This window comes from Thunnus thynnus, chromosome 9 (genome assembly GCF_963924715.1).
Source record: "Thunnus thynnus chromosome 9, fThuThy2.1, whole genome shotgun sequence".
NCBI classification, from domain to species: Eukaryota; Metazoa; Chordata; class Actinopteri; order Scombriformes; family Scombridae; genus Thunnus; species Thunnus thynnus.
The window spans coordinates 8,474,357-8,491,148 of record NC_089525.1 but is presented as its reverse complement, the minus strand read 5'-3'; the positions used below and the strand labels follow the sequence as shown (position 1 = coordinate 8,491,148).

Sequence of the window (16,792 nt, the reverse complement as noted above, 5' to 3'; positions counted from 1 at the left end):
AATAATCATTTTAGTCATTTTTAAAGCAAAAAATGTAAAATATTTGCTGGTTGTAGCTTCTCATATGTGAGGATATGAAGCTTTTCTGGGTCATACATGATAGTAAACAGAACATCTTTGGAGTCTGGACTGTTGATCAGACTAAACAAGACATTTGAAGATGTCGCAATTAGTTTTTACTGTTTTCTCACATTTCATAGACAAAATGATTAATTTATTAATCGATAAAATAAGCTTACTTGATAATAAAAAATAATCGTTACTAGTAGCAGGTAATCCAAAGACAGCTGATTAACTCTGTGTGCAGGGGTCTTGAAGTGAGGGGAAGAGTGGAACTAAGTACCCAGGGCCCCAACTTAGGGGTTCCCTAAGTTCTCTCCCCCAACCTGAATAAACCTTTGCAGAGTAAACCTACAGCAGCATCAACTCAAGTCAAACTTTATCATAGCCCAATATCACAAAGTGTGCCTCAAAGAGCTGTACATATAATAAAACAGTAATGGGCAACATTAGCAAAATATATAAAAATGTATAAACTACAAAATAAAACACATTATAAACAGAATATTTGATAAAAATGTGAAGTAAAAAGACAAATATAAAAAGAACAATTCACAATATGCTCAAAAGACTCCTGAACATTCATACCTGGATACAGATGAAAACACACACATATATATATACAAAAATATGTAACATACAGTACATATAGTATAAGCTGGATAACTGTAGTTTTAGTACTTAGGGCAGACTAAGTGAAGTTGAAGGCTGATGTGCATTTTGAGTTTGCTTTTAAATGAGTCAACTCAGCTAACCTCTCGAATTTGGATAGGACAATTCCAAAGAAGAGGGGCTTGATAAGAGAAGACCCTACTGATGCTTTATTTATTTTTTGGAATAGTCAGGAGATCTGCATTTTGTGATCATAGAGTCCTTACAGGTATATGAGGAGTGACTAGAGGTGATAAGTAGGATGGTACAAGTCCATGTAATATTCTATAAGTTAAAAGTAGAATCTTGAAGTCAGATCTAACGTGTGCAGGGAGCCAATGTAATGAAATAAGAACAGGGGTAATATGATTCAATTTTCTAGTCTTGGTTAATATCCTAGCAACAGTATTTTGTACAAGTTGTAATTTGCTAATAGTTGATTTTGGCAAGCAGCCAGAGAAAAGTGTATTACAGTAGTCAAGCCTGGATGAGACAAATGCATGAACAAGTGTTTCAGCATCAGCCATAGAAAGAATGGGATGAATCTTGGCAATATTTCATAAGTGGAAATATGCAGTCTTTGTAATATTGTTGATATGTTCTTCATCAGAAAAGTTGAATAATTTACACTTATTATTTAACATTGAGACCAGTCAATGAGTTTGACGGGGACAGCAGGTTCCAATCCCGTGTTTTCAGTTTTAATACTGGGGATACCTTTTATTGTACATATTTGGATTGAGCCTTTAAGTTTCTAATGTTTCATTGTGGTACTTCTTTGTTGCAAAAGACTGGGCTAGAGCTTGTTGAAAACCCTACAATAACCTCTGATGACTCTAATAACCACTATGTTTTTACACTGCATGTTTTTACTTGCTGATTCAGTTATTTGTACAGACATGTTTTACAGGCTCCACAAGGGTTTTATATAGTCTTTAGACAGAGAAAGCCTACCTAAACTCCTTTACAAGTGGTAACCTGTTGTGAATCTCAGAAAGTTGGTATATAATGCAGTGTAGAGCTCCTTGACATGTAATTTGAAAGTAGGTTTATCATCTACCCTCCAAGTCCCGACGATAACAACTGTCAAAGAGAGACCCTGACATATACACAATTATCTACTTATTGTTTGTTTGGTGTCTTTTTTTGCATTTAGGTCAATGAGAGCCAGTTGTAGAACCTGAATTTCTACTTGCTGATACTAAACATTGCCAGGGATTGAGAGGAGGAAACACTATGTTTCACCAATGGAAAAACATTATTAATATTTACGGAGAACAAACAATGGAAACCCCTGTCATCAAATATAACTTAGTTTAAAAAGGTAAGTAGTCACCCAGGACAGGACACAGCATTGTTATTAATATGAGGACTTTCATTGGTCAGAGCAAAACCTGTTTGACTATGAAATTATCTGCTCAAAACAATCTCAGTCTAACAGTACAAATGACTAAAATCTTATTTATTCCCCTGATAGAAAAAACAAGTCTTGTTAAAGCTCAGACAGTTTGACATGAAGCAGGCAAAGCACAGGTGTAATTAATTACATTAATGATGTCTCACTGGAATGATTACTGGGACTGAGCAATCATCAGTGTTAATAGTTAGATCTGTGCTTTTCCTGCTGTGACGGGTCAAAATATCTGCTGTGAAAAATGATCCTAAACGTGTAGCTGACAGTTTATGCATGTACACCAAACTAAATACTGAGATGTTCTGAACAGTAAAGTACAACTTGTCAGATTGTGTCCTACTCTCCTCCCTTTCAGCTAAATAGCAATTAGTCCCTAAATTAGACTTGCTTTCATTGAGCAACTACCACTACTACACAAAAGATAAGTGGACTGTCTAGAGTTTTACATGATTTAAAGTTGACATTTATGAGGCCTGAGGCTGATTGGAAATTATCTCAGGATGGAATTATCTTGCTTTCAGGTCTGTTGTGGGTTTGAGCCGCTGCTGCCATCTACTGGGAACATAAAAGACAATGTTGGAGTAATTTTCCTACACACAGGACAGAGTGTGTATTTTAATAATAAGGTGATACTTCTCTGCATGAGATCAAGAACTGGCAGGGATTCAGTGTCCCATTTATGACCAGAAAATGTTTGGTATTTTCACTTGAGAAATGATTTAAATGTCTAGACATGTCTCAAATCTCTTGTCCATTTAAAATACTGTCTTCTCATTCATATCATAATTTTCTGCACATGAAATGAAGCTCAAATCTCTTTTAACAACTTTAAACTGTTTGTGAAGACTGCCAGAAAATCAGATGATACATGGACCACCATGAGCAGACGTGTTAATAAAGCATCAGAATCACTGGAGATAAACAGATGCATGATTTTTAACATGATAACAAACATTGATTTTTAACAATACAGAACCTTTTAACTCCTTTCCTGACAACTTATCTGTTAACTGTCAGAGACAAATGAAGCACTGACGCATATTATTAAAATCAGCACAATTAGTGCAGCACCAACGACCACTTTATTCAGAGAGCCTTTCAATAAGAAAGACCTGTTGAATACAATAATAATAATATCTAATAATATATTAACAGTATTGCATTTATTTGTCTTTCCTCTTCAGAACATTAATGAAAGCATCTTTGGGGACGTCCACATTGCCGATACGCCTCATCTTCTTTTTGCCCTCTGCCTGTTTCTTCAGTAACTTCATCTTCCGTGTTATGTCACCTCCGTACTATCAAGAGAGAAATAAATAATTCATTTGGGCTTCAGTGGGAATTCAGAGGGTCTGTGGTATATTTTTAGATTTAAAACATTTGAGAGGAAAAAGAATTACTTACACATTTTGCAAGAACATTTTTTCTGTACGCCTTGATCCTGTAAAAGCCACACATGTCACTTATTTACACTGAACTGTATTTATTTAGCACATTTCACACATAAAGACAATTCAAAGCGCTTTATGTATTCATTGTGTTTTTTCATCTCATCACATTCTAACAAAGCCTTTAGCTCAGTGAAGATCTTGTACTTACGTCTCTCTTGCGATGACTTTACTTCCAATAGCTGCCTGTACAGCAATCTCAAACATCTGCCTTGGTATGGAATCTTTGAGTCGTTCACACATGGCTTTCCCTGAACTGTATGCACGGTCTCTGCAATGAAAACACGCCTGTCAGAACCAAACACAACTTTTAAACCACCACTGACTGAGTGGTGGGCACAAACTGCTCTTCTGTACCGTGAAGGAAAAAGACTGTTATCCATTAAATTACAGTACTCACATCACCTCAAAATACAGAAGTTAATGACATGTATATGTTTCATCCCCAAAAGATGCAGGTACCAATTCAGACAGTCAGTAACAAATACATGTTTCATCAAAGTGAGGTTGGAGGTGGAGTAAATATGGCTTTTTAAAGTAGTGTTAATTGATTGTTCGCTACTTGCGGACAGCACAACAAGCTGTTAACACAACACTGACTTATAAACTTTATCAGGTGATGATACATCAAACATATTAGCAAACAGTTTGTATTTACACATTATTCATTTGGAGTCATGTTTCTGGCCCTCTGTCAAATCTAAGTCCAATATTCACTATCAGCTCTGTTTTGGTCTCCACTAACTCCTGAAAGCTAGTCGCTAACTTTGTCTGTTGTTTGGTGCCAGTCAGGTAGCTAACAGTGTTTTTTTTCAGAGTTTTTTGGCTAAAAATAACTGCCTGCTGCAGCTGGAAATGAGCTTGGTGAGAACAGTAAAGTTGTGGGCCGTAAAACCAAAACAATGAGCTTAAAGATGCTAAAACGCTCCATAGAGCTGAGGGGAAATGCAGAGTGTGATGATAATTTCTCTGTGTTCATCAATCTTGATGACACCTTTCACATTACACATTGTTTATGTACATTGACCATGGTAGGTTCATGTTTGAAGGTCAGTAGAGGGCCACATTTTCCACTGAAGAAGACCTTTGCATGTTAACCAGTAGAACAACACACGAACACCAGATTTCTGGTCTCATTTCCTGCTGTGGACACCCACCACACGCACTGTAAGCCACTCTGGGTAAAATCCTTCATATCAACCAGGTGTAAGTGGCTTCTCTGCTTGACATGACATCCTTGTTTCATTTACCTCCGGTCACATACCATAAATTTCTGTCGCTCTGTATTGTATCTCTTGTTCAAGATATTCTGCTCTGTGATTGGCGTGTTGCCTTTAAAGAATAACAGACTAAAGCCACGCTCGGCTCAGCTCCAAGACGTACAGTATGAATGGTCAGAGAGTGGCCATCGTTGGTGAAGCGTAGCGCCCTTCAATTACCAAGGCCTGTACTGACTCCTGCACCGGCTTTGGTAAGTACATTAAACACATATCCGCCGTCCGTCATCACTTTTGGCCTGCGAAGTTAATCTATTGTCCTTGTCACAACTGAAATGAAGTCCTTGACCGGTGTGTAAAGTCATCGTAATAGATAATGTTAACACTGGCTGTCAAGAAGCCATTTTTTAATATTATCCTGGATGTTGAATATATTTCATGCTCCATAGGCTCAGAAGAATGACTCTGAGTAATAAAGGACCATGTAACCTTGAAATTATGTAAACTCGTAAGAATCTGCAAATTCTTTTCAGTAACAGTCATAATTTAGCTGTGGGAGACTGTAGTGACAAATAAGAAGCCTCTTAACTTCTTATCCAAAAAAAAAAGGAAAATTAAAAATCAATTACTTTTACTTTACAGCATCTAAACTCTATTATTTGAAACATACCTGTGCACAATTGTGGTGAGTTCTTCCACAGGGCGTCCATTCAGGAGAATGTCCATCTTTATCAAATCAGCAGCCTGGTAGCCCGCGTTCTCATAATCAAAACTATGGAAGTGAAGCAGTGAAAAGTGACAGAGTGTTTCATTTAAGACATTTCTCCAATACTGTTAAATGTAAGAGAAGGTGGATGTTTTCATTTACTAGATTCTTTGACAGTTTTTACCTAAGAATGTCTTTCATCCATTGACAGAGGATACAAATACATTTGACAACGAAAGTCAGTAGTTTCAAATCTACTTTAAAGCTGTGAGAATTCCCCTTTTGGCATTTTCAATGTAGTTCATGTAACTTTATTTTAATATGCTGCATATAAAGCTGCAAGGAGATCATTTCCACCAAAGTAATTAAGTATTTATGACTGACAGTGGACTATGATCTCACATGGTACCTGCTTAATTTTACCTGGCGTATCCAGAAGACAGCGATTTGAGGAGGTCGTAGAAATCCACAACAATTTCATTTAGAGGGAAGAGATACTTCATCATGACACGCTGGTCATCTATGTACACCATGTTCTTCTGGATGGCTCTGCGATTCTTTAAGAACACAAACAGCATGATATTATTGTTGCTTCCACCAGTCTTGCATGTATTAACTATACTAACTATTGAAGAAGGGCTCCTTTGGTTAGCTTCAGTTAATCAATGAATTGAAACTGAGGGGGACTTCTTGGAGATCTTGAGAAACATTTGGATGCCAAGGCACACTTCTGTTGTGTGAAAAAAGCCTGAACATGTAAAGTAGCTTTAGAAAAATAAAGACATTTACCAAACAAAAAAGATAATTTTCCATGTTTTTTTTTTAAATGTTTTGGCTCCAGACCAGTTTAGAAAAGGATGGATGGATGCACTCTAGTATCTCCTGTCAAACTCCATTTGCTGATAGGCTTGAGAATAAGGCCAACTCAAGTATTCAGAGACAGCGTCCCTCTCCGACATACAAAAAAACTTTTTAAACACAATGTTTCAAAGCCAGATATACACGTCAAATGTATACAAGCAAATGAAAATAAACTGCATATGTTGCAGAAAGTACAAATGCAATATAGACAAGATATACCAAGAAATTCTGTCCCTTCGTTTCCATTTTCCTCAGCTGTCAAAAACGTTGCTGAAACGAATCAATCAATCTTGTGATATAAGAGACAGTCTTACCAAGCAGAGACTCATAATCTTGCCAATGTAGGCGTCTGGGGCAAGAATGGTCCCCAGCACCATAGGCTCCAAATACTCTGACACAACTGATCTGTCAGGGAACTGAGCCGGGTTCACGATGGTTATCTCTTCACTGCCGTGCGCCTGTAAGAAGAACCGGTGAGATTTCAATCTGCACATGAAAAGTTAAGACTTTTATGAATTTAAAGGGATTCTCAGTTCCAGTCTTAACTGAGAAATAATGTACATCTTAATGATCCATCATAAAATAATCACCTAAAATCTTCACGTACAGATAGTCGCTGCCAGGAGTTGGGATGAGAAAGTGTTGTTTCCAAGAGAAACTCAACTTACGTCCATCATGCACTCAAATTGGCTGTGATTTTGCCTTTGCAACAGAACATTCTGATTGTCATTTCACAGGGAAGCACGCCAGCGATACCAGAGAGCCTCCATTTATCTTCAATTTCAGAGTCAGAAATTTGCTTTTTTTTTTTGCTGAAATTACAGTGTGAGCACGGCTCTACTGTAAGAACAGGACAATATATGAGCAGAAAAATGGCTCTTACTTTGATGAGTTTGGCTGAAGACAGAACAGCCTTGTAGGGCACGGTGGGCGCTGTTACAATAACAGAGGCATTATACTCCTGCTCCAGCCTCTGATTGAACACCTCCATATGAAGAAGTCCCAGGAAGCCAAGTCTGCAGAGGGGGGGGGGGGTCAAGAAGGTTCACTCAAGTTTCACAATTGCTAGTCAAGCTTCTAATTACAAAGAGCCTGTTTGGAAAGAGTTCAACAGTGAGTGAAACTCATTTATATTCCAGTGTCATCTCATACATCCATTTGATATGAGTAACTGCCACTAATAAAATAAAATTTACATCCACCGGACTCATAATATGACCTGCAACTCTTTCTTGGCTCCCGATTTTGGCGCCATACATTATTGTCCAAAGAGAGTTGTTTATTCACCTATCAATCATAAAATATGATGTCGAACGAGAGAACATGCACCTCGGAAAAAGAGGGTAACCGATCAACAACAGAAAATTAGTTGAAAAATGTCCAAACATTTTAAACTCCTGAGGGGGGTCTAAGTTTTGAGGTTGCACTGCTCAGCATCTTTAAAATCTTTAGTTTTTATTCGTTGCTACAGTGTTTGCAATGACGCCCTCCTCTGTTGGGGATTGTAAAGCCAGTTTTTTTTATTCTAATTTAAAGAAGTTTCCTGACCTCCAGCCTGCTCCCAGGGCCAGACTGCTGTCTCTCTGCACTGTGACACTTGAGTCATTCAGGGTCAGCCTCTCAATGGCGCTGCGAAGGCCTGGGTATTCTGACTGGTCCATTGGATACATGCCTGGGGGACGGAAACAAACAAACCAAAAAAAGCCAGAGTGCACATCAACAATCAGCAAACAGGATTCTTGAGCACTGACTGCAACTGACTGAGATTCAGCACACTGCGCTTACTGTACCAGTGAGTGGAACAAGGCATGCACTGGAGGGCTTTTATGTTCGACTACATGTCCAGTAATGCTGGAATATTCAAGGTCCGTGCTCTGTTATGTGCTGAGTAATTTATGTATGTATGTATTTATTGGGACCATGTACAGTGTTAAACATAAATGTCACTATTTGATGTACTGCACCAGACTTAGCTTATAGCTAACTTTCATCTGCAGTCCCTTCAGCAGGTCACAATTAAAACATGTAACAGCATAACAACTAACAGTACACAGCAAAAAACACACAGGACACATAATACAAAATAAAAAGCTACACACAACAGCACATCACATACACTCACAATGTCAACCAGAAATAACTAATGTAAGCTTGTCAAATTAAGATCAAATTAAGACTGAGTTCATGAGAAGAACATGAGATGAAATTTAGAGTCAATGGTTACAGAGCTGTGTAGTTTTTAGCAATTTTTTTAATTTAGTATTGAACGTACTGATGGAACTGCAGCTCTTCATATCATGTCACTGCTGTTAGGTGGTGTAATAGAAATACTGTATTCTCAGTTACAGTTTTTATTCTCTTTTTTCAGAGAGAGTTTTTAATTAAGAGCAAGATAATAAACAATAAGTGACAGCAGAGGAGGGTAGTTCTTACCAGCAAAGACCATGGCTTTGGCCGGTTTAAACCCTGGGAGAGCCTCCACCGGCTGCTCCAGGAGGTGAAGTGTGTCACCGATCTGGGCCTCCTTCACATCCTTCATGCCGGCTATGACGTAGCCCACCTGGCCTGCAAACCTACACAAACAGTCCATCTCAGAGAGTCACACTAATATAATGTAAACAAGCATCTCAATGGACAGTTGGACAAATGTTGACAGGATTCTGGTATTTATCTACTGTGTGGACCAGTGCTTATTAAAAGGAGGCCACACAACACACTTACAGACAAACAGAAGGCGGCTTATTGTGCAAACATGGCTGACGTCAGAATCTGATTGTTAATATATTTTACAAGTTCATTATAGTGCTGAAAATATCTATTATTGTCATTATCAAAGACAACCCAATTTTCAATAAATCAATTATTAAATTAAATGTTCAGTCTAGAAAATGTCTGAAAATGGTGAAAAATGTCATCATCACTTGCTAAAGCCCGAGGTGGCTTCTTCAAAAAGCAGCAAATCTTCATGTTTGGCATTTTTTTTTAAAGATAAACTATTAAGTTATTATTACTATTAAGGTCAAATTAAGTGACTACTAATTTTTGGTCAGTTAAAAAATGTATTTTAATTTGTATGATTCTTGTTCATACACCTGATTAAGATTGCATAAAATAAACCAGAATGCAAGAAAGCAAGACAGCTTTTTCTCAAAAACAGTAAACGTAAAATTTCGTAGAACACTTTCGGTGTGTCCAAACTTTTGACTGGTACTATATATGTATATATGTATATATGTATATGTGTGTGTGTATATATATATATATATATATATATATATATATATATATATATATATATATATATATATATATATATATATATATATATATATATATATATATATATATATATATATATATATATATGTGTGTGTGTGTGTGTGTGTGTGTGTATGTATATATATATATATATATATATATATATAGGCTATTATTAGGCCTCAACTAATTTTCATATAAAGCTGATGATTTTTCTCAATTTATCTTTTGGTCTTTGAATTGTCAGAAAATAATTAAACTGCCAGTCCAATTTTCCAAAAGCCAAAGGTGATGTCATTAAATGGCTTGTTTGTCTGACAAACTTAAACAAACCTAAAGATATTCAGTTTATTATTACATAATATATTTGCCATTTTTGCTTAAAAAAACAATTAATTAGTTGCAGAAAATGTATCTGTGGATTTACAAATTAATTAATTGACTAATTGTTTCATATCATATTAAGTGGACAAGATACCAAATAGGAGAAATGACATGAGATGATGACGAGTGCAGCATACAGTTTCTGTGTTGGATGCTCATCTGGCCGCAGGAGCCCCAGCTCGTTGACCTCGTAGGTTTTGCCGAGATGCGCTGACACGATCTTGTCCCCCTTTTTGACCTGACCTCCAAACACAGCGATGTTGGCCACCACTCCTCTGTAGTGGTCGAAATTGGAGTCAAACACCAGGGCTTTAAATGGGTCGTCTACACTTGCCGCAGGCCTGAAAATACAAGTACGGAAAAAAACAGCTTCAGTTTTGTGCCTCAGACATTGTCTCGTGTGAGAAATGAGACCAAATGTGCCTTCTTACGATGGAATTCTGTTCACAACAGCTTGGAGAACACTTTCAACATTTGTTCCAAGTTTAGCCGAAATCTGAAAAAAAGATGAGATCAGAAAATAAGACACATCTCTCAGAAATACAGAGCTTCTGTGGATCACAAGATACAGCTCACAAACGCTCCAACTCACCTTGATGCATTCCTCGCGTGGAATATCAAACACCTTTTCAATCTGTAGCTCCACTCTCTCTGGATCAGCATTTTTCAAATCGATCTGAGGGAGGAAATGTCAGAATAGAATTACCTGCCACGTCGCAGTCAAGTGGAAAAATAATGCATATGATTAAACCAAACACTGGCAGGTCTGAGTGTACCTTGTTGATGACAGGGATGATTGTCAGCTGAGCTTCAAAAGCCAGGTAGAAGTTAGCAACCGTCTGCGCCTGAACCCCCTTCACATGTCAAGAAAATATTAACGGTTGCAGTGCATGCTGCATCTGCAGCCACATTCACAAAGAACAGCAAGAATTCTGGTTTTTTACCTGGTTGGCATCGACAATCAACAGTACACCTTGGCATGCAGAGATCGATCGAGACACTTCATAACTGAAGTCAACGTGACCCTGAGAGACAGATGAAACAAAAGGTTAAAAAAGGTTGAGACACATGAGTAATGCAGCATGTAAACAAATGCAAGTATTTTAAAAAAAAAATCCTAAAAAGCATATTTATTTTTTCCCTTCACATAACAAGTCAGCTATTTTTTGCTTTTAAGATTTTGGTCTGATTTTTATTGCAATTATGAATTTAGACAAGAGAGCTGATGCTGTGCTAGAATCAGCGCATATTTCACATTATCAGTCTGTGTTTAAAGGATTCCTTCACATTTTTTCAAGTATGTCTTGAAACAATCCTCTCATGTTCAAGTGTTCTTATGCTCCTTCTGTCCGTCCCTGATACAAAAAGATTACGTCTTAAAGCAGTTACTAATAACTAATAACACATGTACATACGAGCATGTGGGTGTTGCTTTAAGACAGATTTTAGGCCTGAATTAATTAATCTGCTTGCATTAGACTGTGTTAATAATCTAATGGAAGTAGTAGTGACAACCAGGAGATGAGAAAACAAATGAGAACAGAAGAGGGCAGGATTAACTTACCTCATCATCAAGTCAGATACACTTTACAAGGCACATGCTTCCACCTAGTGATCCAGAAGCACGTTGCACCAAACTAAAGTAGTACCTTTTCATAATTCATGTTTAAAAACAAAACATTGGATGCCTCTCCTTTCAGACATCTCACCCAGCTGAGGACTTACTGGTGTGTCGATGAGGTTCAGGAGGTACTGCTGGCCCTGGTGGTTGTAAAACAATGAGGCTGTCTGGGCCTTCACTGTTATCCCTCTCTCTCGCTCCACCTGGAGTTTGTCCAGCACCTGTTTGTTCTTCTCCGTCTTTGCTATGGCACCTGTTTGTTAAGCAACACCTCGTGTCAGGCATTTTATTAACAGCCAATTCAGGTATAATACAGTTTACTCAGTCAGGACTATGTCTGAGCTTCAGTTGTGACCCAATCGTTAACATTATACGTGTGTGTGTGTGTGTGTGAGAGGCAGAGAAAGATGTACTCATTTTGATAGTAACAATGCTCCTGATTAATGCAGGGGGCATACAATCCAACTGCAGTGTTTCCCCTATAATTGTACAGACCTGGTGGGTCACCAGGCCAACGAGGGGCCCCACCGCGCCAAAAAAATCTTTTCTTTAATGCCAAAAATAATGCCAAATAGCCAATCATTTAGAAATCAATAATCATTTGCGTTTGGGAGCCTCTGTGCGGCGCTGTTCTGAAACGTGAATCAACCTCTGTGTTGTTGCCTGGGAAACTCTTGGCACGATGTGAGTGCCACAGCTGTCAGAGAGCCTTAAAATTACTGCAGAGTAAGAGTGCGAGCGTATGCAGGTTAGCTGATGGCGCCACCTAAAGAGAAAAAGCTCTAACACAGGGGACAAATATAACCAAATATATTAAAGTTTTTCTCCAAAACTCTGGAGCCAAGCAAAAATACTAATGAAGGGAAAGTGACAGAAGTGGGAGAATTGAGAGGGGCAGATGGGGCTCAAGCTTATTTTTATGCAATGAATGCAGCTTATTAAGTGATCCTCTCCTTGTGATCTGACCGCACGAATACGCCATCCTGCACGCCTCGTCTTTTGTTTTGGTGCGTACCACCTGGCCTGAAAACAATTCTAAGGGAAACACTGAACTGTATTTCATTATCAGTCCTTAACAGCAAAAGAAAGACTAGGACAGCACTCCAAATGGACTTTTTTAATTGACACATGGACGTTTCAGGCAAGACATCCTTCTTCAGCGTGTGTACTGGCAGTTTCACAATCAATAGACACAGGTGCAGTTAATTATAGATGTCCACAACTGACACAACAGGTCTGTCACAGCAGGGGGAGCCACAATCATATGATGTAGGTTACTAACATAAAACAATTTATAGAAAATAATGAATTAAAGATAAAGAACAAACAAAAAACAACACAAATTGCATTCACTTTATAAGAAACATGCAAATGAAATCTCCTCATTCAACCTATAGGGAATGAGATTATCAAGAGTGTATCCAACACGCCTCCCTCAGTTTATCTTTTGTTTTTTTTATCTTTAATTTATTATTTTCTATAAATTGTTTTATGTTAGTAACCTACATCATATGATTGTGGCTCCCCCTGCTGTGACAGACCTGTTGTGTCAGTTGTTGACATCTATAATTAACTGCACCTGTGTCTATTGATTGTGAAATTGCCAGTACACAAGCTGAAGAAGGGCGTCTTGCCCGAAACGACCATGTGGCAATTAAAACAGTCAGTTTGTGGATCTGTCCTAGTCGTTTATTTTCTATTTAGGCCTGATAATGAAATACAACTGGTTTGTATGCTTCCTGAATTAATCCAGAGCATTGTTACTGTGTCTTATTTTTCAGGCCTAATTGGAACCATTAAAATCAAACAACTTTTTTTTTTTTTAACACACAAATACACATATGGAAAAAGAACACTGATATAAACGAATTGTTACAAATAAAAGCAAAGTAAAATAAAATAAAATATACATAGAAAAGCTGGAGAGATAAAACAAAAATTAAACAGACAATACAGAGGGTTCGCCGCCACCAAATTGGATCTCTGAATATGTTTACACGCACACTAATATAATATTCCGCTTGGATATTCTGAAATAGGCCTTACTCCGAATGTAGCATTTTCCAATTAAGATGTGGGACATGCTGATATTATTCTGGTTTTAGGAGCATTCTTTGAACGTGTATACAGCACGTTCAGAATATGTGTCTCAGTTGGGGTTTTTACTGCAGTTTGCACACAGCCCTCTTGCCTGTTCACCCCTATGCAGCCAAAATGACATGTGCAAGAGCAGGAAGGCAGACATAGGAGAGGAACGAGAGGAGAGTGGAGAGCTGTTCAAGGCGGGCTGGAAAAGCAGAGCACTTCTTCTCCACGATGGGGACGGAGCAGATCTGTTATTATCCTGGCTGATGGTGACGACTCGATGTGATGCACCAAAAACACTCAGAAGTGTAGTAAACATCATGGGACAACCTTGGTACTGGATGTGCCTGTAACCTTAAATTTATAATATCAGTCATATCAATATAACTTATAAATATCAGGCAGCTGCTCACTAATGTTTACTTCACTGCCTGCAGAGATCTTGTGATTCTCGTTCCCACTGGAGCAGAAGGAAACCCTGTAAACCCTCTGCTTGTAAACGGAAATATTAGTGCAATATTCATTTTCATTAGCCATGTAAACAGCTTAGTAGGAATGTTGTCTTTTTTGGAGTAGGGATGGACAAAAATAATATTTTGTGCATGTAAACGTAGTCATTGAGCTACGGAGCAGTGGGACTCCATGAAGACAGAAACACCAAAGCAATACACCATAAACAAACAGATCAATTAACATTCACAAGATACAGTTCTGGCCTGACTCTGTAAACCTGATTGTGAAAATTCTATATTACAAATACATGTAAACCATAAAAAAGGAAAAATCCAGCATGATGAACAAACATACCTGTCATTTCCAGCAGCCTGTCAGCCAAAGTGCTTTTTCCATGGTCAATGTGAGCAATGATGCAAAAATTCCTGATTCTGTCCACAGGAAACTTGGCCAGGTCGATGGCGTCCTAAGAAAAGGAAAGGAGTTGTTATGTCTGTTTCTGAAGAACAGGACCAGAATTTTGAGCTTAATGAACTTGACATCTCATCCCTTTAATTGGCAGTTTAACTTTCAGGCTCCCAATCACAACAAATAAAGTGCATTCAGCCTTTACTTGTATCTGTTTTTGACTGAATCAAGCACTTTGACAACTAAAGGAAATATTACAGACTTATGAACGAGAAGCAGCACACACAGTGACAATAACTTGTCCTGACAGTGCAGCTAACATACCTTTCTGTTTTCAAACATGTTTCCTACCTTGTCTGTTTGTGTGCTCATCATGTTGACGCTGCAGGACAGAGCAGGCAGCCTCTTCATCCAGTGGTGTCTCAACATTGAGTAAGTCATGTTATAGTTTTGGATTTTCCTTCTGTGCATTTTGAACTGCAAAACATGCCTTAACCAAGGCGTTTCACAACACCGTCTGACTAAAGAAAACCACATGTTTTCGCAGGTAACCTCACAGCATGGTGGGAAGAGGATGAATCGCTAATATAGTGCAGGCTATTGTCACATTGGCAGACTATTGGTGGACTGTCAGGACGATCAAAAACTCACGAATCTTTAGAGTAAATGGTCTTAACCCCCGGTAACTGAGTTCCTAGGGTGCAGACATTTTGGGTGACAGGTCATTGGCAATGACTTCTGGGAAATGTGGTTGATTTTTTTTTTCGAAGCAGAGGTGATGTAAAAAAACAAAACAAACAAGATAAGTCCCTATAATGACTTCCGTTTTCGTTTACGCCAGCAGGATGTATAATAAGAGCATACCATGGATGTATTATAAGAGCATACATGGCGAAAAAGCGATAATAATGGACGTAGCCACCGTGACGTCACCCATTGCTGGGAGACGGTGGAGCTAACTCTAGCACTAGCGTTAGCTGCTAGCTTGGTTAGGACGGTGCATTTACACTCTATGGTTAACTGTGATATTGCTAATGCTAATGCTAATGCTAATTTTGGCTAGCGAAAAACAGGCTAAAAACAAAATGACTCAACTCACTTTTACTTTTAATGCTAATGAGATATGCAAAGCTAAATACATTACTGTACGCAGCCTTTATTTCCAGGGATTTTAAACTGAGAGTCATTGCAGCACAGGAGCCTCATGTCTACTGATAGTGTAGAAGGTAATTCAGTAAAGGACCAGCCAAATAGCATATAAGGGACAACAATTAGATTAATAGAATAATATACAGAATTTAAAAAATCAAAAAACGTGAAAGGGAGATAACTATCTTGTCAATAGTCATCTTTGGAAATACTTGCATAGCCGGAAGTCCCGCCTACTCAAGCTGTCAGATCAATGATAAAAATGGATATCAGTTGCTATGACAACGAAGCTGCCTCCTGCACAAGAATAGATGACTGCTTCTCCTCTTTGTACAACCAGAGATAATAAGCCTCTATTAGCCCCGGTTTCTGCCTGTCATGTAATCATCTGTTTTTTTCATTTGAGACTTTTTGCACTGAGGATTACAATCGAGTCACAGAGCTGCCATCTGTTTTCTTACAGATAATACACCCCTCACAGGTCTGTCTATTTAGGATTATTAATCAGTATATAAGCGTTTATAAATGGTTTATAACACACTATAATGTACTGTAGCTGACATATGCGTCTGTTAATGCATTTGTCAACAGCTATAACTCCTCCTGCATGTGGGCAGCCACAGGTGGATGCTGGTGTATAAACATTATGTATGACAGTTATAATAATATAAAATATGTCTTTGTAGGAGAATGTATAATTGCTGACAAATAGGCTACTAATAATAAACACTTACAAGGTTGTTATATATGCTTACAATTACATTATAGTGTGTTATAAACCATTTATTAAATGTATGTACTGCTTGTAAATGCTAAATAGGGGGACTTAAAGTGTTACCAACATTTTTACTAAATTTTCCAAGTTGTAATTTGTTTTTTAAACCAAAGATGGCAGCTGGAAATCTGTTTGTTTTATTCTATGCATAAAAATATGACTGTATTATAGTATACTTTGAGAAAATATGAAATAGTGAAAATTATCATTAACATAGATTAATGCTTCTAAGCATGAAACTATGGATTTGGGAGATTCTGGTGTCCAACATGAGCAAGAAGATGATCTGTCACTTCTGCATC

General features: G+C 37.9%; 1 protein-coding gene across 1 annotated transcript; it reads right to left on the bottom strand.

Annotated features, from left to right (window-relative positions):
- Positions 1–3,271: 3,271 nt before the first annotated feature.
- guf1 (GTP binding elongation factor GUF1) lies at positions 3,272–15,332 on the bottom strand. Its single transcript, XM_067598642.1, has 17 exons — positions 14,918–15,332; positions 14,513–14,624; positions 11,725–11,873; positions 10,944–11,024; positions 10,776–10,853; positions 10,592–10,675; positions 10,431–10,495; positions 10,137–10,340; positions 8,791–8,930; positions 7,906–8,029; positions 7,241–7,373; positions 6,672–6,815; positions 5,920–6,053; positions 5,461–5,562; positions 3,725–3,844; positions 3,530–3,566; positions 3,272–3,423 (listed from the first exon to the last, which is right to left on the bottom strand). Exons 1-17 carry the CDS (start codon positions 15,101–15,103, stop codon positions 3,289–3,291), a joined length of 2,028 nt encoding a protein of 675 aa, XP_067454743.1. The 5' UTR covers positions 15,104–15,332; the 3' UTR covers positions 3,272–3,288.
- Between the last annotated feature and the right edge of the window lie 1,460 nt (positions 15,333–16,792).